Genomic DNA, 24,043 nt, shown 5'->3' with positions numbered 1-24,043 from the left:
AGCCGCGTCCCCCTGACTGACTTCCTGAGGGCCGTGCTGGCCGCCGGGCCCGGTACGCGGGGGCGGGCGGCTTCCCCCGCGGCGGGGGAAGGCGGCGCGGCGCGGGGCGGGCGGCGGTTTAACGGCCGCGGCGGGCTAACGGTGGCGGCGGAGCCGGTGCGTGCCCTGCCGCCGCCTGCTCGGCTCCCCGCCCCGCTGAGGACGTGGCCGCGGGGTCACCTGCGCCGGCAGCCGGGCGGGGGTTCGCTGAGGGGAAAGAGCCGCGTCCTCATCGCCTGCCTCGGCGCTGCAGCGGGGGAGCCGGCCCGGCTCGGCCCAGCCGAGCCCCGGAGCGGAGCGGGGCTGCGTGCGGAACCGGCGCCTCAGCCCGCCTCAGGTGAGCCCTGCCCGCCGGCGGGAGCGCGGCCTGTGCGCCGGGCCGCTCGGCCCAGCCCGGGTCTCTGCCGCCGGAGCTGGGTTACCGGGGCGGGGGGGGGGGGGAGCCTGTCTGTCGGGCTGTCGCCGCCGCAGCGGGCGTGACCGCGCTGGGGTCGGCGCGGCGTTCGCAGGAGTCCCGCTTCCTCCCGAACGGCGTCCAGCCGGGGCTCTCGGGTGACAGGCGTCCGCTTCTGCTGGCTGCGGAGGGCCCCGGGTGGGTTTGGGTTTGGGTTTGTACCGCTTTTCTTCCGTTTGGAAAGAGGGCGTAAAACAGCATGTTGGGTTTGGGGGGTTTTTTTGGTTTGTTTGTTTGTTTTAAATAAAACCTCCTTTGTTTGTTTTGCATTTCAGAATGTTAATTCTGGTCTTTCCTGCCAGCTTTGGTGGACGGCAGGGTGGTATGAAGGTAGTTTATTTTGACCTTAAGGTGCCTTATTCTGACCTTAAGTGAAGGGTTAAGGGAGAATGCGGAAAGCTTAACAAAAGCTTATTCAAAATATCAGTTAGCTGAAGGTAAATAGTGCTAAACAAGCAGACTAGGCAGCCTACCACCCTAAAAGCAGTTCTATTCTTTTCTTCCAGGCTTGCACTTTGCAGCCTTGAGTTCTGCAGTTTATCCTGCCTCCTAGCCTTTGCTCCCCCTCCAGTACAAATTTAATGTGATATTCTCAGAATAATTAGAAGATTAATTTGTAAGGATAAAGTCCTAGTTGCAGACTCTTCTAGGCTAGGGAGAATGCCAGTTTTGAATATAAAAATGACAGGGTGAAGAAAGAAAAAAAGGAAAACTGAAATCTTTCATAGTCATCTCTATGCCGTAAATAAGTGAAAAGTGTCATCCTGTGCCAAAAGGTCGCCTTCTAGAAAGGTAGCTGAGATTGAAAAGCTCTGAGGAACAGATAATTTCAGTAGTAAATGCTATAAAAAAAAATGGGTGACTTTAAGGTCAAAACCAGGTCTTAACTTTAAAAAGACTCAGTATCTTGGACAAATAAGATCTATATTTGCATAAGTTGACATGAATCAAGTAGTAAATCTCATGCTTCAGGCTGCGAACTGATTACTCGAGGAAGGAACTTTTCCCGCAGCGTTGCACAACTGGCAGTGTTTTGCTTTCCTCAGGAGAGCTCTGTTATCTGCTGTTGCCTGGTGGGAGGGGAGGGAGAGGCAGGGAGGGGGAGCAAGCTCTTGTGTTTGACCAACAGACTCTGTGGTTCATAGGCTTGTAAGGACCATGGTGCTGGGAAATTGGGTTGCTTTCTCTTCATGCAGCTTCTGGGGGGGACAGCCCTGAGCAGTTTTACTGCTGTCTAAAAGGACATAGCACCGTGTGATAATGGTGTGGGTGCTGAGTTTTATTGATGTTGAGAAATGGGCTGGGACTTTAGATGGATGTAGTTTCAAGACTACTTGTGAAGATGCCTCTTCCAAGTTTAGCCTTGCCTTTCTACAGCTTCTGCTGTAGATGCTTTTTTTTTTTTTTCTTTGGGTGAACCCAAGCAGCCTAGAAGCGTGTCCCTGTTAGAAGGTGCTGCCAGACCTGGGCAGGCTGTTCTAGCTGGAGGAATGGGAGCATGGCTCAGCTGCACCTGGGCTGTGTAGATGCAGGATGGTCTCAGATCTTGTATAGACTTGCTGCATTTGTCCTGGATGAGAATGGAGGTGTTCAAGTGTGGTGTAGGATAAACATTACTCCAGTGTCTCAAAGGTGTAATAGCTGGGTCCCTATTACTCAGAGGATCTCCATGCCATTCGCCGTTTTGGAGGTCAGATGTAGCCTCGGTTTCCATGATGATTAATATATCCAGTAGCAGCTGGCATCCGTTTGTCAGTCAGGCATGCATCATCATAGAACAGGAAAGGAAGACTTCTTACAGTGGGAATTGTCTTGATGAAACCTTTAGAAGTTATTAGAAGGAAGAGCAGAAGCCTCTGTGAAATACAGACTTTTCAGCAGCAGAAATTTGGATAAGGGGGAGTCTGGGCAATGACTTCTAATTTCTCCAAGTGAGGTTATGAAGCTGAACCTGAAAAGTCTTCTGTCAGATTTACATATCATTACAAAAAGCACCTGTGGATATGAAAGAACACAAAGGCATTATGTTCTGTCTTATTTCAGCTCTGATTCTTTGGGGGAATAGGGGTGGTGCATTATTTTACTTCTCCTCAGCATTCAGAACGTGTGTGGTGGTTGAATGTTCTGAAAATGCAGTTCCCACCAACTACTTTGTCTAGCTGTCTGAAGCCAGCTAGCGTGAACAGAATCAAGTTCTACCTTCAGCAGCGATATCAGTGTACAGCATATCTTTCTCTGCACTGCTCTCTCTGTTGCACGGACACGAGTGTTTGTGTAGCTGCTTTGTGAGCTGTGGCAGGGAAATCTGGCTGAAAAGATCTCTACCTAGATAACAAAACAGAGGCATGGAGAGAGATTCATCACCTTGGTGCCCAGCGGGGTCGTTTCCCGGACTCCATTTGCAGAAATGGCCCTCAGCCATGCCAGCACAGCTGAGGGAGTGGAGTAGTGTGGCATGAGCCAGCACCAGAAACCGTGTGTCTGTCGTAACCTTTCCTCAGTACTGATAATATCTGATATCTAGAAGTTTAGGCAGATGTCACCCTTGCCCTATAGGTAGGGACAGGAAAGTATGACTTGCCACATGCTGTACTAATGAGTTAGTGACAGATGGAGCTGCAATGAAGGGTTTGAGAATGAATAAGCAGGGAGTCTAGCTGTTGGATTTCAGCACTGTCCTCGCAGTTACTTTCTTTTTTCCAGCTGTGCAAGTCCACTCTTGGGTATATTCTTTCAACAACATCCTAAAGAGGCAGTTAGATCCAAAACCATTCCCCGCCAAGTAACCAAATGCTGCTTTCTTGACTTATTCACCAGTCTGTAGCCAACCGTGTAGCAGTGGAAAGTTAGTTTATTTATGACCACTCTGTAGTGCACCGTATATGTAAAAGGTGCAGAATGGTCTTTAAGGTGGGAACACTGGAAGTTGGTAGATCCTGGGGGAACTCCTTTGGTGATGGGCACTGAAGAGGCATCTGCTAGAAGGGGATGAAAAAGAAGTGGGTTGGAGGATAACCGTGGGCTTGCTGGGCTAATGGGAGTAAAAAGACGTTTCTGGGCATAGAAAGTGTCAAGGAATGTACAGGTAATGAGATGGGCAGCGATGTGAAACAAATTGGGAAGGAATGGCATAGAGTAGTTCCTGCTGAATTCCAGCTGTTTGAGGAACACAGCTGTATTTTATACATGTGTTTTAATTCAAATATGTTTTCTTTTTTTCTCCCTTTCCACCCTCTTCTGTTTAAGTGAGAAGAAAAATGACCTAAGCACTGTCCAGCCTTTGTGGCTAAGGGCAGGAGCAGGGGTAGGGCTGCCAGGAGGATGGCTTTGCCTGGAAGCTTACGGAGGCAGCCTGCAAGCAGAGGCCTTGTGTCCCATTGCACCCACCATCATATTGTTGTGTTCCTGCTGACCTTCTTCAGGTAGGTTGCGTGTATCTCTGTATAGAGAAGTGTTCATCTCGCTGAATGTGTGGAGGTGAGGGCATGTCCAAGGAAGGAGAATGAAGGCAGGGAAATAGTCTAAACCTTTGGCTGTGAGCCTTGAAAACAAACTTAAATGCTAGTAGTACCAACTGGTCTGGGAATCATGCAGTAGTGAAGCTAAGTGTGCTATGCCCCTGGGGAATCCAGCCACAAACGGGGTTTGCACCAAAGGTGAGGCTGACTGTGCCAAGCCAGCAGCAGTCTGTTGCAGAAGGGTGAATGTGGGTGCGTGTGGGGAGGAACTAGCTGAAATGAGGAAGGAAGCAAATCCTGATGCTCAGAACTCTAATGCCTGTTCTGCCTGATGGAACATGCTGTCGTTGCTTCTGGGGTCCCCTTCTCTCCTGAAAGTGCTGTTTGCAGAGGGTAGACAGGCCTTAGAATAGAGAGGTCACTGCTTCAGATCTGAAGGTCTACTAGATTAGTTTGTTGAAAACTTGTCTGTTACACCAGCTGACAACAGCTGGAATACCACACTGCCTCTCCTTACAAACTTTGCCTCGCTGATATCCTTTGATCTTCACAGGAATACTGCCACTGATACCTAATCTGTCTCTGGAAGAGCACTTGTAATGGTGGTTAGCCAGATGAGTGTGTCTTCTCTTTTCTCTTCATTGTTGTTGTTTTTTTTTTTTTCTGAGGTACCTAATTGTTGTTGCACAGTCACCTCCTCTTTTGAAAATAAAAGAGGAGGTCCTTTCTAGTCAAGACGCTATTTCACAACTCCCCACTAAAATCAGTGTGTCTACCCATAATTTGGGGGTTCCTGCTGCTGACTACTATCTCCAAAACTACCAGTCCTCTGCTATGCTGCCTGCTTAGACAGCATGTATCTGTATTTTGAGTCCCACCCTTTCCCACTTGACCTCCAGGGAAGATTTGGCCAACCTGTGCTTGTGTGTTTTCTGGCAGTTACTCCCTGCTCCATGCTTCCAGAAAAACGTTCAGTAATGTCAAAGTCAGCATTTCCAGCCAATGGACTCCCTCCTGCCTAAACAGCACGGCCCCTGAGCTCCGGCCATATGAGGTAAGGACACAAGGGATAGGCAAGTGCAAAGAAAGATGGGTAACTTCCAGTATTCTCAGAATGTGAGTGGGAACTTTAGGTGTCTGGATTGTAGTTTTCTGGATCGTCAGGTGATGGTGAAATCTTTTCTAGCGGTCCCCAGAGAGAAACTTCTCAAGAAGTTACAGTGTTCCAATAGAAATTGGAACCCCAGGAGAGTGTCTGTAGTAGCCAGCAGCACGGAGGTGGGGAAGGAGGGGGAAAGAGTGACCCTACCTCTGAGTGTTGGAGGCAATAAATGAGAGTAGTTAACGGGCTTACAGCGATCTCTGTAGAACCCTGGCTGTGGCTTTCTCTGTGGCGGTGCTGCTGCTGCCACCCTACTAAAAGGATAGCCAAAGTAGGAAAGAAGGAATCTATCTGAAAGTGCTAGCTGCTTATCCTAAATTGATACTGGAGAATGACATTTTATCTTGCATCTGAAAGGTCTGATTTCCAAAAATCCTGAACATCCAGTACCTCTTCTCTGTAAAATCCTAGCTTCTGTGAAAACAGTGGGAGTTTTGGCGGTGTTTGCTTTCAGAAAAAGAAGTTGTATACTGCTTGCATCTCACAAATGGGAATGTGAGAACTACCTCCTGACTCCTACTCATAGTCCTTTTAGGAGCATGCTTTTTTTTAGCAGTGGCTTGTCCCAATGCTTTTGAGAAGTGCAAGAAAGTTACGTTAACATCTTGGTTGCAGGCCATGAGCTCTATTAGAGCAGGGAGTTCCAAGTCAGTTGCTTGGGTGTTGTCTGCATTAGAAATCATTGGTTATTTGAACATTTGACTGAGGGATGATAAATGCTGACTTTTTGTGATAAGTGAAAACAGTGAATTGGGCCTGTAGTGTGTTCAGGATTTCATAGTGTGGCAAAAAGGAGCGAGCATCTCAGGGATGCTAAAATGAACTACAGGGTGTTTATATTTAGTTCCTTAACTGACATTCAAACAACTAGTATATTTTGGAAGCTGGTTTGATTTTTTTTTTTTTTTTTTTTTTTTTTTTTTTTTTTTACATAGATGATTTAGTGTTTGCTGGATATTGAGATATATGTGTCTAATCAAGAAAAATGGTCAAAATGGTCCTTTTGGTATCAATTGAGATTATGTCAGTTAACAGTAAAGTGCGCTTTGAGAAACTGATAGAACAGATTAAGGACATGAACAGAGAAGTCACGTGCTATCAGTTTTGAACTTTGGTATATCTTTTTAACTACAGTTGTTCTTTATTTTTATACTTAAAAAATATTTTTTTAAAGTATAACATTTTTCTGCAATTGTTTTGTGAGTAGGACCAAGTATGATTTTATTAGAAGGACAACTTAGATCTATACTTTTCAGCCTTTAAAGATTTGTGGGTTCTGCGGAGGTTGTTTAATGAATTTAAGCCTAATGACAAAAGATTTGATTCTCTTATCTTTCTAAGACTCTTAATAGCTTGTGGACCTCTACGGTCTCTGGTTAAAAGTTGAAAGCTACTGGTGTAAGTAGGTATTGGTAGCCTCAAGTGGCAAAAAGTGTTTTTCAAGGGATTTATTAATTTTCTTGGCCACAGGAGACTTAAGCAGAAGCTATGTCAATAGGCCTTACCAATGTTACATCTTTTAAACTATGTGGATGTGTAATTAGTGTTGTCTGTACAGGATGTTCTCCTGGAGAGGTAGAATCAAACTAAAACTGATATTTTAGTTAGGCGCATCCATAGGTCAGGTTTGGATTGGGTTTATTTGTTTGCTAATGGGGGGCATGGCAGGGTGGGAAGAAAACTTTGTCCTGATTAACTTTATTCGTTCTTAAGTCATCCTCAAAGCTTGCTATTTTCAGCTGATGTCACTAATCTTAGTTTGGGGACAATTGAGTCTTTTTCCCTTTTTTTGATCATATTGAAAGTAAAATGAGACTCAGGGTAAGCACAAAAAATAACAACATTAGTGACTGGAGTTCATTGTAAATAGTTTCCAGCAAGTCTATTTCTTCTTGTTCCTTCTGCGTTCTTTCTTTTCTGTTTGTGGTCTGTCATTTCTTACTATGGTTGCTGCCACATATACTTTAAGGGAATTATTCATTTAGTGAAGACAGCAAGATAAGTACAGAAGAGACGCTGCACATAAAACAGAATATGCCTTTATTGTATTATTCATTAAGATGCTCATCAGTGTTTCTGCCTAAGAAGCTGTCTAAGAGTTGCATGCTTGTTAGAAGTAGGGTTTGTTTTGCTAGTCATTTGTCTTGATCCAGGTGGAACAAGCATTTCTTTCTTCTGGTTTGCTAGCTTGCCCTTTAGAAGTGAAATAAAGTGGCAGTGGACATTTTCTGCAGTAGGTAATGCCAGAATTGTTCTTGATTTGATAATTAAAGTGTTCAAGGAATGGGAGGCTGATGGGGTCAGATGCTGTTCTGCTTTGAAGGTGGGGTTTCCATCGCGAAAGAGTAGAATGAGCTGTGCCTTTCCCTGTTTACCTGTTAAAATTTTCTCTCTGTAGCTCTGGAACAGCAGCCGTTTATTTCCAAATGCAGAAGAAGCAACTCTCTTCTTGGGGACATTGGACACTATCTTTTTGTTTTCCTATGCTATGGTGAGTAAAACTAACCCAAAGCTGCTAAGCTTTGGTTGAATCTTATTGAGATGATCACACCCACATTTGGAGGGGATGAACAGGATCTTCTTCTTGGTCTTGCCCAGCACTAATGCAGTTAAAAAGCTTAGTTCAGGAGCAGATTTTTTTTTCTTTAAATTAGTTCTGTCCATGCCTGTCAGCCATGTGAAGATGCTTGTTAACAAATGCAAGAGAAATACTATCACTTCAGAATTTCTCACACCACTGTCGCCAGTCAGTGGGAGGGCTAGTTCTATCTCTCCAGGGGTTCTCAGCTGAATTTTTTAAAAATAAGAAATGTAATGAACAACTATGAGCAGGGTTTCTTTAGTGGCAGATGTAGTGGTTAGAATCAAAGTGTAAGTTGGTATAATAACAATATTTGGATCAGCTTGACGCTTCTATATTGTTTTAATTCTTGTAGATAACAGATGCAAATCTTGTGGCTTTATTTAATGCTGTGTTTTGTTCTTAGGGTCTCTTTGTCAGTGGCATAGTTGGCGATCGCCTGAATTTACGCTGGGTTTTGTCTTTTGGCATGTGTTCCTCTGCTCTGGTGGTAAGTCAGAACATATAGGTGTGATTTAGAGATCTCTCTTAGGGTTTCTTGATAGGGTTTTACTTTAGGGCAGAAGAGGCTCTGTTTATGTGTGAATCTGCCCATGAGCTGTAGCTGTACCTCAGTAGTCTCAAAGTCTGCATGTAAAACTTTGTCCTGGATGCACTTACTGCATTGTCTAAAGCATAGAGCTATGCTAGATGACTCACCTCTTCCTGAAATATCTATTTATGGATACTGTGTTAGAAGGAAATTCCTAAGTTTGAGGCACTGTCTAGAGGCTTATGAACAGCTTTTGTACTAGATTGGTGTATTTGGACTTCTTGGGACTGTTTTGTATTATAACTGTTCTCCCAGCCCACATTTGTTGTCATCAAGGCTTTTGCTTCCAAATGCAATCTTTGCTCTCTTCTGTAAAGGACATGCTAACAATACTAAGCATTCATTTACTTATTTTATAATTGCTGGAAGGGCATGTGTCAAAAAAGAATGTCTGCTTAAAACAAAAGGGTTCTTCAGGTTCAAGCCACTGCAGATAAGTGTGAATTGGTTTTATCTCATTGTGGTTTTCTGGTTATTAAAGTAGTGGTAAAATGTGTGGAGTGCTTTTGATTTACCCAGTGGCTACAAACCCCACTATGGCCTATTGCGTTCTGCAAACACATGACCACAAACATGCATCAAGGATAGTGTGCCACAAAGTGTGTTTATTTTGGCTAGTTTGGATTGGGGCTATTAGTAATTTGAGACCTGGCTGTTGTATTGCTGTTAAATTTTGCTCAGATAAATGACTGCTCAGGGTTTTGTGTTTGCATAGACCCTTGTGGATTCAGATGTCAGTACAATAGCAGATCAAGAGGCTACTGTATTTTTAGTGTTGTTACTGCAAGTATTTGTCTCTTTCTTCTCCTCTGCTGTTATAACTGTGCTGTTTACAAAGACAAAAGTCTTTCGGAGGGGAAGTGCCATGACAGCACGTTTGTCTCTGGAGTTGTTTGGGCTCTGGAGTCAGTGCTGTGGTGTCTCAGCAGAGGGTGCTGTTAGCTCTGAGCTGGTCCTTAAACAATGCCAGGCTTGCATCTGGCCTGGCCCCTGCGGGGGACCTGCTCCCTGAGAAGTTGTTTCTTCTTTAGGATCCCACTCCTGCCTGGCTTTCAGCAGTAGCCTCAGGGTTTCTTCACTGCTTTGTTGGGTTTTTTTGTTGTGGTTTTTTTTTTTTAAATTTATTTCCCTCCTCTTTAGGTATTCTTCTTTGGCACACTCACAGAATGGTTGCATTTCTACAACAAGTGGTTCTACTGCTGTCTCTGGGTTGTGAATGGCTTGCTGCAGTCCACTGGTTGGCCCTGCGTGGTTGCTGTCATGGGCAATTGGTTTGGAAAAGCTGGGTAAGTTTTCTTCAGTGACTCACTTATCTGACCTGCTGAGTAGCAGATTGAGCTGAAAGTCTCAAACCAAAAAGGCCAACTAACTGTTAGGTCAGAATTAAAGTTAAAGTTATGTGGGATGAAATATGCCCTACTTGTTACTATTATATGGTTTTTGGTTTTGTTTTTTTTTTTTTACCCTTCTCTCTGGAGCCACAGAACAGCTTGGTGTGAGCACAATTGTGTGTGTTAAAGGCACAGGTTCAAACTTGAAAAGTCCCATAGCGCAGAGTGGCTGAATTTGAATTTTCATGCCACTGGAAAACCTGTTTCTGTCTACTTACCACTGAAGAGACCTAATGGAAACTGACTCATTTTAGGTTCAACTCTGTCGCTTTGGGGTGTTGCAGATGAGCTCTAGTCATAGCTTGTAACCCTGTTGTTGCCAGCTCACCTCTGCTGTAACACAGGTGTTTCAGGATAGAGGTTCCTCGCTTACCTATTTGGTACCCGCAAGTTATTCTGTGTTTTAAGTAACCTTTGAGTCTCTTTGAAGTGGACTGGGAGAATGCTGTAACTTTATTCATAAGTTTAAGTTCACTCGAATGTTATATCTTTGTTTTGGTCCTAATGTCACCTCTCCCCGCATTGCCTTTTTCAAATTTTCTTCCCCTTCTGCAGGAGAGGTTTTGTGTTTGGACTCTGGAGTGCCTGTGCATCTGTGGGAAATATCCTCGGGGCGTTCCTTGCCTCCTGTGTTCTCAAGTATGGCTATGAGGTAGGTATTGCTGTCTGGCTTCTAGCTAGGACTGCATGTCTGATTGGGTTATGAGACACTAGTTTCTTATCCTGTCTCTGAGAGATAACAGGCTCAGAGTATCCAGTTTCATCTTCCTGAATTCTGTGGTAGCAAGCAGTAGGCAGAAGAGAAAGAGTATTCCTTTACTGACCCTTCCAAGTTGGGAGAAATGAGCCTGAGACTTCTCTGTAAATGGGACTGGTGTTATTGAAGAGCCCTAGTGTCATAGTGTACCCTCTTCTGATTTGTGTGGCTTAAAGTGCTCTTCAGAGTCATCCATCACAGGTTCTCACTTAACTGAAATCACTGCTGCTGAATAGTGGTGAGGTTCTGACAGGCATGGAGGCATTTCCTTCTATAACTGGGAGGAGGCCAGGCGTGTGCTACATTGCTGTAATGCGGCAGGCCGGCAATTGAATACAGGGAATGTAAGTGAACCAGCACATCTTGCAGTGCGTGACCTATGAGGACAGGCTAACAGAGCTGAGCTTGTTACTCTGGAGATGAAGAGGCTTAGGGTACCAAATAGCAGCCTTCCAAAGGCTGTGAGAAGATTGCTGAAAAATCAGAGTGAGACCCTTTCCTGGGTTGCATGGTGAGAGAGCTAAAAAGCAGTGAGTATAAAGTGAAGCAGGGACAGTTCCAACTGGATGTTTGGAAAACTATTTCACTATGAAGTTAGTTAAGCACTGGAACAAGGGGCCAGAGCCTGGAGGATCTGTCTTTGGAGGATTTCAAGACCTGATTGAACAAAGCCCTGAGCAACCTGGTCTGAACTTGGTGTTTGACCCTTCTTTGAGCAGTCCCTTCCAATATAGCTGGATCTGTAGTTGTGTTGGGTGAGCTCCTTCCTCACTGCTGTCACCTCAGTACACTAAAACAGCTGTTTCAGTGTGGTCTTTCAGCCTCGATAGAACTGAGTCTGTTCAGGAGATGCAGAGATCACTTGTTTCCAAGTTTTATGGATGTAGTCTGGGTTGTTGTAGCTGTGTTTACCCTCTGACAAGGTTGGAATGTAAAGAAACCCTCATTAGTCAGGGAAGCCTCTGTAACTGGAAGTGTTTTAAAAAAAAAAAATTGTATTTATTTATCTTCAGTATGCTTTCTTGGTGACTGCATCAGTACAGTTTGCTGGAGGAGTCATTGTCTTCTTTGGGCTCCTGACATCACCAAAGGAAGTGGGTAAGTAGAAGACAGCTGTAGAATTTCAGTCCCTTCATGGAAAGCAGATCTGCAGCTTTCCATGTAGTTCTAAAAGTACTGCTCGTTCTGACAGCACTTATCCTCAGGGATCTTATAAAATGGTGTTGCACTTTAGTGTATTTCATGGAGCAAATGCTTTACTCACCAAAATCGTGTATAGGGTCTGGATATTTTAAAAAGCGAAATAAAACAACTTGGCTCTAACATCTCCATTAAGATGTGCCTAATTATCAGGTTTTATTCACCTGGAAAATCAGTATTTTTTAAAGAAAGAGTAGGCAAACTGATAACTGGCTATTGTAGGAGAAAACTATGGCAAGCCTTAACTGTGCAGTGGGAAGGGTTTTTCATCTGCAGATGTCCCACAGCCAGTTAAATAGGTCTCGGGTTGGATATGGTCCTTCTCTGAGAAGATGGTAGGCAAGCCAAAGTGTAACAGGAAAACGAACTTTTGGGCTTTGACAGGGCCATGGAGGAGGTTTCCCAGGTGCCTGCAAAGGCTGTAAAGTTGGTAGCACTAAAGTTACCATAAAGAGTGCTCATAAGAGCACGCAGCAGCCCAGAAAGCGCAGTGCAGTTCCTAGGGTTTCCGTTCCAGTGGAGGTGTTAACAGGCAGCAGCTGAGTAGTTGCTGGTACAGCCTCCATGCTCAAGGGAAGCGGTACCCAGGAGCCAGGTCCAAGGATCCCAACCACTAAATAAGTGGGAAAATGCACTAATTTGTTGTGCCTTCCAACTAATGGCCAGGCACTCAGAACAGACAAAGCCAATGCCAGGATCAGACAGAGTACTTTCAAGAGCGCCAGAAGACAAAGAGTAGAAGCTGGTGACACTGCAGAACACCATCTAGAAGAGTTTCTAAGCCAAAGGAGGATGGAGGTATGGGAGAGCAAGGGAATTGCTAGAAGGGAGAATTGCTTAAAAGAGGCAAGCATAGCTTTAGCGTGGGGAGAGCGTGAATGGGCTCTGGTCAGTTTTCCTTGTTGTTGCATATGCATTTTAAAACTTAGGCCTCCCTGAGCTTGGAGCAGATGAAGACGACAGTGTGGAGGAAGATGCCAACAGACCTTTAATGGGCAATGATGATGCAGATGATGATGACCGGAATTACTCTATTCAAGCAACTGACACTGACAACCAGCCAAAGGCCATTGGCTTTTTCCAGGCTTGTTGCCTTCCAGGTGTAGTACTGGTGAGGACACAGATTCTTGAGCGAGATCTGACTTATGTTGTTAAACATAAAGCTGACTTTTTGTGTTGTCAGCATTTGTTGACATCATTGTTAATTTGTTGACCGTGTGTTGTAGTTGTTAACATCTGACTTCTTATGCTGTTAAAACCTTGGGGTTGGGACTGTCATCCTTGTGCGCGTGGATTATAATACTGTCTGGGTATGTGGTTGCATGTTGCTCTTCCCATTGGACGACTCCTTCATTTAGTGCATGTAATGAGCCAACTAAGGGCAGAGATTCTGCCCTTTTTGCTGCTGAATTTAGGAGGCCATGAACAAAGGTGGCTGTAGGATGCTTTCTTGGTAAGGTAGCTACACTGCCCTGAGGAATAGGATTCTCACTGCTAGCTGAGCATCACACAGAACTCTGTGGCACTGATATTGGGGTTCGGGTTTTTTTAATTGCCTTAAAGCAGAAAGCTGGCCTCAAAAGCCTTAATCAGCATGATGTAATGCAGTGAAGTAGGCAGGGTTTTTATAAACAACTGGAAACAAGGCCTGGTGATGTAGTTTCCACATATCCTCATCCTGTCCCTTGTGTGAGAACCTATATTTCTGTATCAGCAGTATTGCCCAATTCATGGATTTGGTTCAGCTGAAAAATTAACCTGCCATTAAAAAACAATGTTAACTTTCTGTGTCAGTGGGCTGTGTGCCCCCTGAATACTAGAACCAGTACAAGAAAGGGGGCAGGGTGGCTGGTTCAGTAATACAGTGTGAACTCTCTGGATTTGATCATGAAGCAGAATTACTGAATGGACAGTATTGTCAGGTACCCTTAATGAGTAAAGTGGTTGGTTGTAGTGATTAAGGGAACACAAAATCTAGAAGGGTTGGGTGGATTGTCAGTGTTTAGGGTGCTGGACAGCCACAGTTCTCTTTTTAAGACCCTGGTAGAGGGATGGCAAAAGAAAGCATACCCATCTTGAGTTCTTTCCTAATATGGCTAAATGCCATATAAACTATAGCTCGGTTTTGGTGGTCCTAAGAATGGGCTGATGTACAAAGAACCTTTAGGCAAAATTTCCTAGCAGTGGAGGCTTCCTCAGTTGATGTGTGACTTTTTTTTGTTGGCTAGAACATAAGGAGGTACTATACTGATGTTGCTGTTTCTTCTGAGGACGTTCTGTGCATTAACCCAGCAACATGAACACCTCTGAGTCTGAGTTTTATCTGATGTCAGATCAGTGCCCAGCCAAACCAGGACACTATGTCAGATCAGTGAGAGACCAAATACTGAGAGAACCTCCAAAGCCTTGTCAAGATTCTACAAAGACTTTATTTGACATATTTTTTCTGTAGTTCCTCTCTTCTCCTGCTGAGTGATATGGTGGAAGAGTTTTAGTAGACAGCTTTCCCCTGAGCCCTCTGTATTCCTGGGTTCCCTTTGATGTTCAGCATTAAGCTTTCATAATGCTGCCGCCTTACGTGAAATGCAGAAGCACTTCCCTCTGAAAGCTTTAGCTGGATACAGAGCTTTGTGGGAAGAAGCAGAAATGCTGTTTGCATTTCTCAAGTGCTAACTGCTTGCTGGCCCTCTCTTTGTGTCCCAGTACTCTTTGGCCTATGCCTGCTTGAAACTGGTGAATTACTCATTCTTCTTCTGGCTGCCCTTCTACCTCAGCAACAACTTTGGATGGAAAGAAGCAGAAGCTGACCAGCTCTCGATCTGGTACGATGTGGGAGGAATAATAGGTGAGTGAGCAAGTGAATGACATCTTCCTGCAGTTGTCCTGCTAGTGTTTGAAAATGAAAGACAATGATTGCAGCTCAGAGCAGTCATGTTCAGTGGGATCTAGTTGTTTACTGAATATATGAAAAGTCTAGTTACGTATGTAGCTGCTTGGCTGTGTTTTATTCTAAAACACAGAGTATGTGAACCCCCTAAAGAGTTTACATAGAATTTAAAGGGCACTGTCGTATTCTTGGACATTACCCTCAGTGGGCATTTTCTTTACTCGCTAGGACTTCTTGAAAAGTGCCGTGTACAAAATGGTGTCCCTGCTCCTTGCTGCTTCCTTTTTGACAGGTACCCTTGAGGGAGAGTTTAGATCTGGACTTACTGGGTACTGTACTGTCCCTTCTGTCCTGTATTTTTAAGAACAGACTCAGCACAGATCTCAGCAGAGCAGGCACAACTGTGTTATGTTCAGAAATAAAATGTAATTGCACTTGTTTCTGCTGGCTGCAAAATCTGACCCTGTTCCTCCAGAATAAAGAACATATTGTATATGTGTTTAGACTTCCACTCTCCTGTGCTCAGTTTCTTGCTTTATTACCTTGTCCAGTTAGCTTTCCTAGAATAGACATCCTTGTTTTGGTCTGTTCAGGGTCAGTTTTTTTGCCTCTGTGGCCTTTTCTATGTTAGGCCTTCTCAACATTCTAGTTTTTACCAGCAGAGCAGTTCTTACAGAGGTAGCAATGCTACATAAGGTGGTTTTTATCAGCTATCAACATTTGTTGCAATTAGTTGCACCTACCCTAAGTAGATGAGACAGCAGGGAGTGTTAGGACCCTGTGTGTTAATGCTTTCCCTGTGGAAAAGAACTGCCTTTTCCTGCACTTAAAGAAGCCAGCCACAATGTTAAGCTTGTTTAAGTCCAGAGTTGTGGTGATCCTGGAGCTGTGATGGTCCTACAGGGGAAGGAAAGGGAAAGCAGGAGCATTGGCTAGTGGTGTGCCAGAAAAAAAAAGTAATAAATTCCTGGGAAAGCAGTATGAGTAATTTTTCCTGCTCTATCTGAGCTACTTAAGTTTACTGTTGTCTCTGTGTCTGGGGCAGTAAGGGCAGGACACTTAGTTTTCAGGATTTTAGAGAGAATGCGTATTGATGAGAAGGCAAGAGGCCACTGCACTCAGTGAAATGAGTTTTGTTCAAGGTGTTAGCATCCTGAGCCTGACAATGATTTATTGTTTTGCAGGTGGGACTATCCAGGGCTTGATTTCTGATGTGCTGCAGAAGAGAGCCCCAGTGCTAGCAACTAGCCTGCTCTTTGCTGTAGGCTCTCTTTTTGGATACAGCCGTGAGTATGCTTTTGCTGCACAGTGGTAAGAGGTTCGTTCGGTACTTCTTAGAGAGAACCAGAGCACAGCCTTTTCTAATTATGTTTTCTGGTCTTGAAACTGCTTCTGGATCAGGATTGTGCCTTTTGGTCTATTTTGCCTGAAGTGTGGCACTGCACAGAAAGAAATCTGTTCTCTGGTTAATGAGGTGGAAAAGAATTAGCTGAGTGGTTGGATTTCCTTGTACTGGTGAGTTACGGTACTGATCCTTCTCCAGTGTCAGTGAGATTTTTGGCATTGTCATTGTATCAACACCACAACTGGCAGAGCAGGAAATCTCAGGTGCATCCCTCCCTAGCAAGAGGAAAGAGCATGTGGGGACAGATCTGTGCTGGAGTATATATACACTACAAAGAGGCAGAAGCTCTTAGACTCTACCACTTATGCTTCTCTAAGTGGTGAAATTGAAGAGTTTCTGCCTGTTTTATAATAAATGCAGTTCTCGGTGACTGGTTATTGAAAGGAGTCTGTCAGGAAAACTCAGTAGAAGGAGACAGGCAGATCTCATTTCTATGAAGTGTCTGTGAAGCTCTTCTAAGGGTAACGGTTTTCTGTCTTCAGACATGGTGTCCTGTGGTACCAGAGTGCTTTAACTCACTGGGATGTCATTTCACTTCTCTGTGTCTTCCTCCAAAACGGGGTGGTGATACCGACTGGCTCTTACAGAGCACTTTGAGATCTGTGGACAGAAATTGCTGCCTGAACTGGACACGAACAGTAAAGTGTGGCTTTCAGAAGCACGCTGGCTTACTCGGATGGTCTCAAAATAAGTCAATAAGGTATAATCATTAAATAGCAAGGATTGGGTTTGTTAGAGTTCAGTGGACTTTTGGAGGCTCTTGTGTGAACTCACACTTTCAGAAGTGCATTGAAAGCAAATATAAAATTATTGCTGATGAAGTTTGAAGTTTGTTCTAGACAGCAGAGCAGCCAGAGGTCCAAATGTCTTGTGCTTAGCTCTGTCCAGCCAGATATAGAAGGCTCAGACAGGCAATACAAAGTTACTGCAGTGTGATAATTAAATTCCATCAGCCAAACCAGGGAACCTTTTCATGTTCATGGTGTGTTGCACATAAGAGTAGTAATGGCCTGAGAGTATGTGAAGAGGTCTGCAACTTGCCTTACACATGGTAACTTGACCATGTGTGAGCCCCAAGTTGAAGCAGTGAGTAAGGAATTCAGGTGTTGCCTCAAAGTGAGGTATCAGGGAAAACAGTGTCTGAAAAGCACTGAAAAAACTGTAGTGGAAAACCAGCTGCATGTACACAGTATGATGCTGTTACTGGAAGGACAAGCAGAACCTGTAGATACCCAAGCATGGCATTGTAAGGTGGACTGAGGATATGGAGTTTTGCATCTTTTACTTTGTGGTGCAGCATTGTTTAGGCAGTTGCTGGCTTACTACCTCTGGATCTAATCTCTGTATTTTAAAAAAGATTTTGGAAAATTCAGAATGAGTGAAAGGGTGATTCAAGTGTTGAATACTTTATGGTGGGAGAGATTGAGTTGAGTCTAACTTCCCCAGGGAGACAGAGGGAGGATTCTCTTACTATTCAAATGGACTCTCAAGTAGGGTAAATGCAAGCTCTGTGTCATCAAAAGAGGCATAACAAGGGCTGGAACCCAGAGCCAGGCAAATCTGATACCGAAGTAGGGCACAAAATTTTAATGGTAAAGGTGACTTTTCTACTGTAAATTGCTGTCAGGAAACTTCTGGGTCTTTAGTCTCTAAATGCCTTTGCAGTAAGATTAATCTCTGTAGAAGTCTGTAGTCAAACAGAAGTTGCTGTTGTCACTATGTAGCTAATTGAACAGACAGTTCAAATTGGATGTTTGCGTGCTTCTTTCTGATCCTTTCTCAAGTTCATTTGTTTTATTTACACTTATCTGGTCTTTCTCTTGCAGGTTCTCCAAACAGTAAACCTATCAATGCTGTGATCATGGCATTTACAGGTATCTTATCAAATGCCACTGTTATGCTAGTAGACATACGTATACACCTTGCAGAAAAATCAGTAACACCAGCCTCAGGTGGTGGTAATGCATTTGTGTGTGCTGCCATCTGTGCTGGTTTTGCAGAAAGAGTAAAAGCTGGGGCCCAAGTTCTGTTACTTTTGGAATACAGCTGTAGGAAAACTGCCTTACAGAGGGAGATGTAGAATAATGGCTTGGAACTACAGGGGTCTGCCTTGGCTCAGTATGATGAGGACAGATTTATGCAAAAATACCTAGCAGCGATCTGGTATCTGAGGAGGTGTATATATGGCAAAGTCATGAGCTGCAGCTCAAGTTCGAGGGTGTTTATCAGAACCCCAACTGCCCTATGTGCTGTGAGAGGTCACAAGCTTTGTGTGCTACCAGACATACTGTGCTGTGTTATGGAATTAAGATTAGCCTGCATGAATAGAGCCTTTCTTTTCAAACACTCCTACTACAGAACTCTGTCCTGTCGCATTTTTTTCCTCCCTTCCATCTCTTTCACCAATCCCTGGAGACTGAGGCAGTAGCATGGGGGTATACTACTCCACAGTAGAAATGTTTCTCAATCTACTTCGTGTTGAGGGTTTGTATATGCATGCTGTTCAAAAGTAGCTTTCTCTATGCAGTTTGGTGTGTCCTGACTCTTCTTGCAGAGTGTGCCACAGCTAATTGCCTCGTTTTTGCTGTTGGACGAAAATGTGCTTGTTGGCAATTTCTGTGTGCGTACTCCAGGTATGCCATGACTGAATGCTTCAGCTGTGAGGGTACACTTCTACCTCCAATTAGTCTGTGATCATTGTCCCTAGACTTAATCCTTTTCCTGAGCTTTGTGTGGTAGAAAAATCTGTGTTTTGAAGATGTTCTGTTGAGAGTCTGTCCTCATGCTTGTTTTGCACCAAGGCTGTTTTCTTGGCACTTACAGGATTTTTCATTGGAGGCCCTTCTAACATGATCAGTTCTGCAATTTCTGCTGATCTGGGGCGCCAGGATCTGGTGAAAGGCAGCAGCGAGGCTCTGGCAACAGTCACGGGAATTGTGGATGGAACTGGCAGTGTTGGTGCAGCAGTGGGACAGGTGAGGCTACCAAAGGAAAATAGAGGTCTGGGGAAGGAGGCAAAGTCTGTTGTGGTTAGAAATGTTAGCTCATTCCTCAATCCAAAGTTGCATGGAGAAGAGAGAAAGAGAAAGAGAGGGTTGGGTTTCAGGTTTTTTTTTTAATTTATTTATTTATTTAAGAAACAATCAAGGGAACATGTGTGTTTTTAAGCACCCAGTGGAAGCAATTTGATTAAGAACTAAACTAAGTATTCATAGTGCTAATGTTATGGCACTTTCATAGCTCAAATGAATTTTAGAGACTTTCATATCCTGAACTCCAAAAAGCAAGCAAAGGTCAGCTTCACAAAGAGTGAAAAGAAAATATTTTGAAGTTTGATTGGGATTTTTTTGTTCAAAGGTAATAGCAAAACCTTTGCTTACAGAAAAGTTTACCTGTATAGCCGAGTAAAATTAGAATACTTGTTATGAATGTTACAGTGTTTATAAAGTAATTTAAAATTTGCTCTTATTTGTGGTTCCCCTTTTTATCTATGGATGTCTTTTACACCTTGTAAATCCAGCACCACTTGCTTCCATAGTCCTTACAGTATGCTGCCAGAGGTCTGAGGACTAGACTGTTGCAGAAAAGGAAGCTGACAGTGTGCCCACTGGGGACGTTCTTTCTTCTCAAATACAAGCGTTAACTATGTGGAAGAACACAGTGGTGCTTTGGGGTGGGGAGGATTTAGTAGAAAGATTGGAGCTAGTTCTGTTCCAGGCATCCTGATACCAAGGATGCAGGCAAGGCCTAGAAGTTTCTTTTCTGGAAAGGGATTTGGGTTTGTACTTGGCATTGATAGCCTGATAAATAAAACCATTCAGTCTCTATTTTGTAGAAAAGATGCTGCTTAGCTCCATTAAACATGGAAAATTATGAGTGCTTTGTGGACATCTTCAAGTGCGCTGTTACACTCAATGTTCTTCTTGCATTGTCTCCAGTGTTTCTGTCTTCCCCCACACATACCATTCAAACTTACGTCATCATAAAAATTGGGTCTTTAGTTCTGAAAAATTTCACCTGCCTCCAATTCTAACATTGCATTTATTTGAACAGAGACAACCATGATGTCATTCTGGGGGTGTGTGAATAACAGCAAATGCACAATGAACATGTTAGAAATTCAGATCCTGTTTTGTGCTGATATACCCAGTAGTGAAGAAGGGAGGCCCTTGTACAGCATCTGAATATAAATCTGCTAATAGGGAATACATTTTCTTTTGTAGCCTGTGTAGTCTTTTGAACTAGGATGCAGTTCAGAACAGACTGTAGTCTCAAGTGTCTTGCCTACGATGAAGGGTTAAGTAGTTAGTGGTTGCACAGCTCTTGAAAATGTGTCCTGTGTAATTTATAAGCCATTCTAGAGCTTTTAGTTCTTCTGAGAGTACTTGCATCCACTTATGTCCCAGTGTTCTGTGCAAAAACCTTGTGTTCAGCGGAGTCAATTTGTCACCCTTTGAAACTGTAGTTCAGTTCTGTCTTTATGCTGCTATGAGTTACTGTAAACCTTCAGGATGGTATCTCCGCTTTGCTGAGACTGTGGGTTTTACACAGAAAGGCTGCTGTCCTGAGTCATCTCTTCTGACAGGAAAAGATCAGCTGGAAGGTTTTGTATGAAGCTCTGTATGGAGTGTTAACAGCCCACAAATTCTAGAAAATTAAAGAGTAGTGCCTGAAAGTCATGCTTATCTTCCCAGTGTGAATAATTTTTTTCCCCCTTTCTTTTTAGTATCTAGTGTCTTTGATCCAGGAGAATCTGGGATGGATGTGGGTTTTCTATTTCTTTATTCTAATGGTAAGAAATCTCCTTTTTAAAAATTCTTTGTCAAAGTTCAATTTGCAATAGAAAGTTTTTGTGAGAACCTGAAAATTGTGATTTAGACATGCAATCTGTTTCTGCAGCAGCTGCAAACTCTGATGCCATTCTTAAAATGGTCTATGGTATGCCTTTGCCTCAGGGCGTCTAAATCAGTTGGGTTAATTTTGGATCCTTCAAAGTCATGTTGGCCAACAGGAACTGAGATTGTGGCAGAGGCACAAAAATACTTGCCTTAAAATACCTGTATGCATTTCCTAAAGCTGACACCACCTGACTGACTTCCAGGGCAGGACTTTTTCCTCCTTCATGTCCATGATACGTAGTTCCTAATATTTAAGTTAAGCTGCTTTTTTGTTAGCCCTTGAAGATTAGCGGAAGGAGTGATAAGGACCTTGAAACTAAAAGGAAAATGCCTTGCCCTGGTATACTGCTGGTGGAGAAGACCATTCAGGCCCTGGTCTCCTCAGCATTGCCACGGTGGCGAATGCTGTACAATTCACCTGTTCTTCCCTGCTGCAAGTACCTGGAATTGTCTTTGCACCTGTGCTGACAAGGGAGAAGGCCACTTTGGTAAGCAGCAGAGGTGGCCAGGAGGAAGGCCACTGACGAGGTGAAGAGTTCATCTTTATGAAGAGAAGATCATGACAGCTGAAGTTGTATGAGCTTTCCTGCAAGCTCAGTCCTTCCATCTGCTGTGCCACTTTATCATTGCTTCTCTTAGCCTGTATCTTTCTGGGGAGGCCTTGAGTGCACTTTGGAGCTTAGGATGGCTGCAGCTATGGTTGCTCAGTGCTTCTGGATGTGCTTCTTTTCACAGACGAGTTCAACAATCCTGTTCATTTCACCATTAATAGTGAGGGAGATCAAATTGCTTCTGCATGAGCGGCGCCTGCGAATGCTGGCTGAGTGACTTCTGCTTGCCTCTGGAGGGACTGTTGTATGGACCTGACAGCTGGGACACCAATCAAAACTCTGGGAGAATTGTTTCTTACGTCCTTCAGGTTTGGACTAATTCAAAATAGCTTGGTTGATCTGCCTTTGGCAAACTCAATAGTGAAGTACCAAATACCCGTCCTGAGACCACCCGCATCACGGAGCTGCTGACCTAAGCTAGACAATCCACAGGACTGGTGGATTGTCCCAGCCTACCAGACTCTTCCATGTCAGCAGTCACACTAGGGTCTTCTGTTGGGTGGTCTCACTGCTATACCTGTTCTTATTTATTTCTGGATGTCCTGACCAAAGGTCAACTGTTTAAAACTGACAGTGGAGAGGCTGTCTTGCAATGAATTTTGATGCTCCGTTGTGCCGGTGAAATCATACAGTGCATTTCGTGGGTAGTCTAAATTTACGATCACTTTAGCTTTTAGAAAGGGCAAAAATAATTATTTGGAATTTGCGCTGTCCAATTGTTTAAAAAATGCTGTTGCTAAATCTCTGCACAGACAGACCTCTGCTATCTCTAGCTATTAACTGTCACATATTCCAGTAGATTCACATGGAGAAGTTACCTCCATATTTGTTTTTAGCATTTTTTAGTAATAATATTACTAATCTCTGGGAAATGAGATTTCAGTTTTTAACTGTTTAAGCAGACAAATAGTGTGCAATACTTTACTGTGATCTCTGAGAATAAGCCTTAATAGATCCTTTCTGTCTAAAGGATCCTTGAATGGCTTTGGGGATCAGTAATGGGACACAAATACTTTCACTACTGCTTTGTTATTTGAACTCTGATTAATACTGACCAAAATGGGACTGTCAGGTGACCCTCTGAAGGAAGCTGGTGTCACTGATTTCATACTCATTGGGCAATTGCTTGTCTCCAGCAAAGGAGAACCAGAATGGAATTAAAGGCTTTTAAGGGACCTGGCTGCTCTCGGACATGGGCTGCCAGACAGGGACTGAAGTGTACTTGTGAAATCACGTCAATAAGCAAGTGCTGCTGTGTCTTCCCCTGTGCTCCTCTGCCTATGGCTGCGTAGGGAACCTCAAGCTCCAGGGTTTTAAAACTTGAGTTGTATCTTGAAGAGAAAGGTAGATGCAAGTCAGCACTAAAAACATGTGACTGCACTTAGTATGGTGGTATTTGAATGTTTTGCAGTACTGCGGTAAGCAGGGTGACCGACTGACACCGCTAACATTTGTTGGTGATGTTAATGGATCATTGAGTAACTTCTCAACAAATTGTTTTCTGCTTATGCCTTGGGATGTTTCATTGTAATAGGTATGTGTTAACCAGCAGAACTTCTGATTGAACACTCAATCTAACTAAGCAGTGATGCCTGGATGGGGGTGGGGGGCAGCAAAATTCTTGGAGCTGAAAGTTTGAAACTTTTTAAATGGGAAAAGTTGCCTTTTTAAAATGTACAGTGATTTTATTTTTTTTTTAAATTTATGAATGTCAATTTTTAGTTATGTGTTGATTGTAATGAGTGGAACATTATTAGTGCCTTACGGTTTTACTGTATTGAACGGTTGCTTGGTGATTGCTGCTTCTGCAGTGACGGCTCTGTGCACAGCTTTGCTTACTGTGAAACTCAGTTGCTCCATTTTATACTTTGAGTCTCTCTCTTTCTTGGTGGAAGTGATTCTTGCATTTTTTGCTAACCCTTGAAAAATTTCAGTGCTTGGGAAAACGATGCCATTAAGCTGATGAGGGACCTGAATCCTGTTCTTGTCTCTTCTCATTCCCATTCCAATTTTTGCCTGTATAATTAGAGCAGGAGACTGAGAATCTATCATCCTGTTCTCAGAATTATGCCCTGGGGTTAGTGTTCACATCCCAAGCTACTCATTAGCCCCTGTACAAATAGAATCAAAACTCCCTGAAATTTAGTTCTAAAATTGATGGCGGCACGGTTTGCCCCAGCCACGGTGTCTGAGAATCTGTGGTTTCAAATTCCAACCTGGATGAGCTTTTTGGCCGGCCGTCTGGGCACTAGATAAGCTTCTGATGAAAGGTAGGGTGGGAGAGGGATGCTGCCGGGGTCGGGGGGAGGAGAGGCAGGCCCCTGTAACAAATGGTTTCCTGTGAACAGTTCTGTCCCCTCTCGAGAAGTGTCAGATGTGTTGTGAGCACTGCAAGCGCAAGCTGCCCAGCAGCTCGCATGTAAGTGTGTGGCAGTGCTTTGAGGCCACCCTCAATTAGCTAGGCATGCCTGTGACTTCAGGATTGTTTTGTTGTTGTTGTCCTGGGTTTTTGGTTCTGTGTATTTCCTCAGGGTGCTCAGATGCAGAAAGGTTTTCAATCTGATCATGTCCAAACTGATCTCACATGAATAAACTTACTTTGACTTGA

The 24,043-nt window shown here is 43.7% G+C and overlaps 2 protein-coding genes across 4 annotated transcripts in view; both read left to right on the top strand.

Annotated features, from left to right (window-relative positions):
* The first annotated feature begins 11 nt into the window (after positions 1 to 11).
* Positions 12 to 24,043, top strand: SLC37A3 (solute carrier family 37 member 3). 3 transcript variants are annotated; one of them, XM_030040581.2, is made up of 15 exons: positions 12 to 52; positions 3,740 to 3,915; positions 4,891 to 5,005; positions 7,512 to 7,604; positions 8,101 to 8,184; positions 9,427 to 9,572; positions 10,233 to 10,329; positions 11,448 to 11,532; positions 12,564 to 12,745; positions 14,338 to 14,479; positions 15,706 to 15,807; positions 17,753 to 17,800; positions 18,750 to 18,901; positions 20,653 to 20,718; positions 21,560 to 24,043. In XM_030040581.2, exons 2-15 carry the CDS (start codon positions 3,815 to 3,817, stop codon positions 21,650 to 21,652), a joined length of 1,506 nt encoding a protein of 501 aa, XP_029896441.1. In that variant the 5' UTR covers positions 12 to 52; positions 3,740 to 3,814; the 3' UTR covers positions 21,653 to 24,043. The 3 variants fall into 3 exon arrangements, with proteins under 3 accessions (XP_029896441.1, XP_029896440.1, XP_029896442.1); XM_030040580.2 differs by lacking the exon at positions 12 to 52 and adding an exon at positions 66 to 376; XM_030040582.2 differs by lacking the exon at positions 12 to 52 and adding an exon at positions 769 to 823.
* The window catches only part of LOC115352429, a 40,575-nt gene continuing 27,141 nt past the window's right edge, over positions 10,610 to 24,043 (top strand). Inside the window, exon 1 of the mRNA XM_041129572.1 lies at positions 10,610 to 10,621. The gene's annotated coding sequence lies outside the window, so the exon portion shown is untranslated. The remainder of the gene's footprint in view (positions 10,622 to 24,043) is intronic.

Source organism: Aquila chrysaetos, chromosome 17 (assembly GCF_900496995.4).
Source record: "Aquila chrysaetos chrysaetos chromosome 17, bAquChr1.4, whole genome shotgun sequence".
Classification (NCBI taxonomy): Eukaryota; Metazoa; Chordata; class Aves; order Accipitriformes; family Accipitridae; genus Aquila; species Aquila chrysaetos.
This window is presented reverse-complemented; position numbering and strand designations above follow the sequence as displayed.

Excerpts from the sequence above, each read along its gene's own strand:
- SLC37A3 (XM_030040581.2), top strand. The coding sequence starts at position 3,815 with ATGGCTTTGCCTGGAAGCTTACGGAGGCAGCCTGCAAGCAGAGGCCTT. Across the intron at positions 8,185-9,426 it reads TGTGTTCCTCTGCTCTGGTG|GTATTCTTCTTTGGCACACT; the intron begins GTAAGTCAGAAC and ends CCTCCTCTTTAG. Across the intron at positions 15,808-17,752 it reads CTCTCTTTTTGGATACAGCC|GTTCTCCAAACAGTAAACCT; the intron begins GTGAGTATGCTT and ends TTTCTCTTGCAG.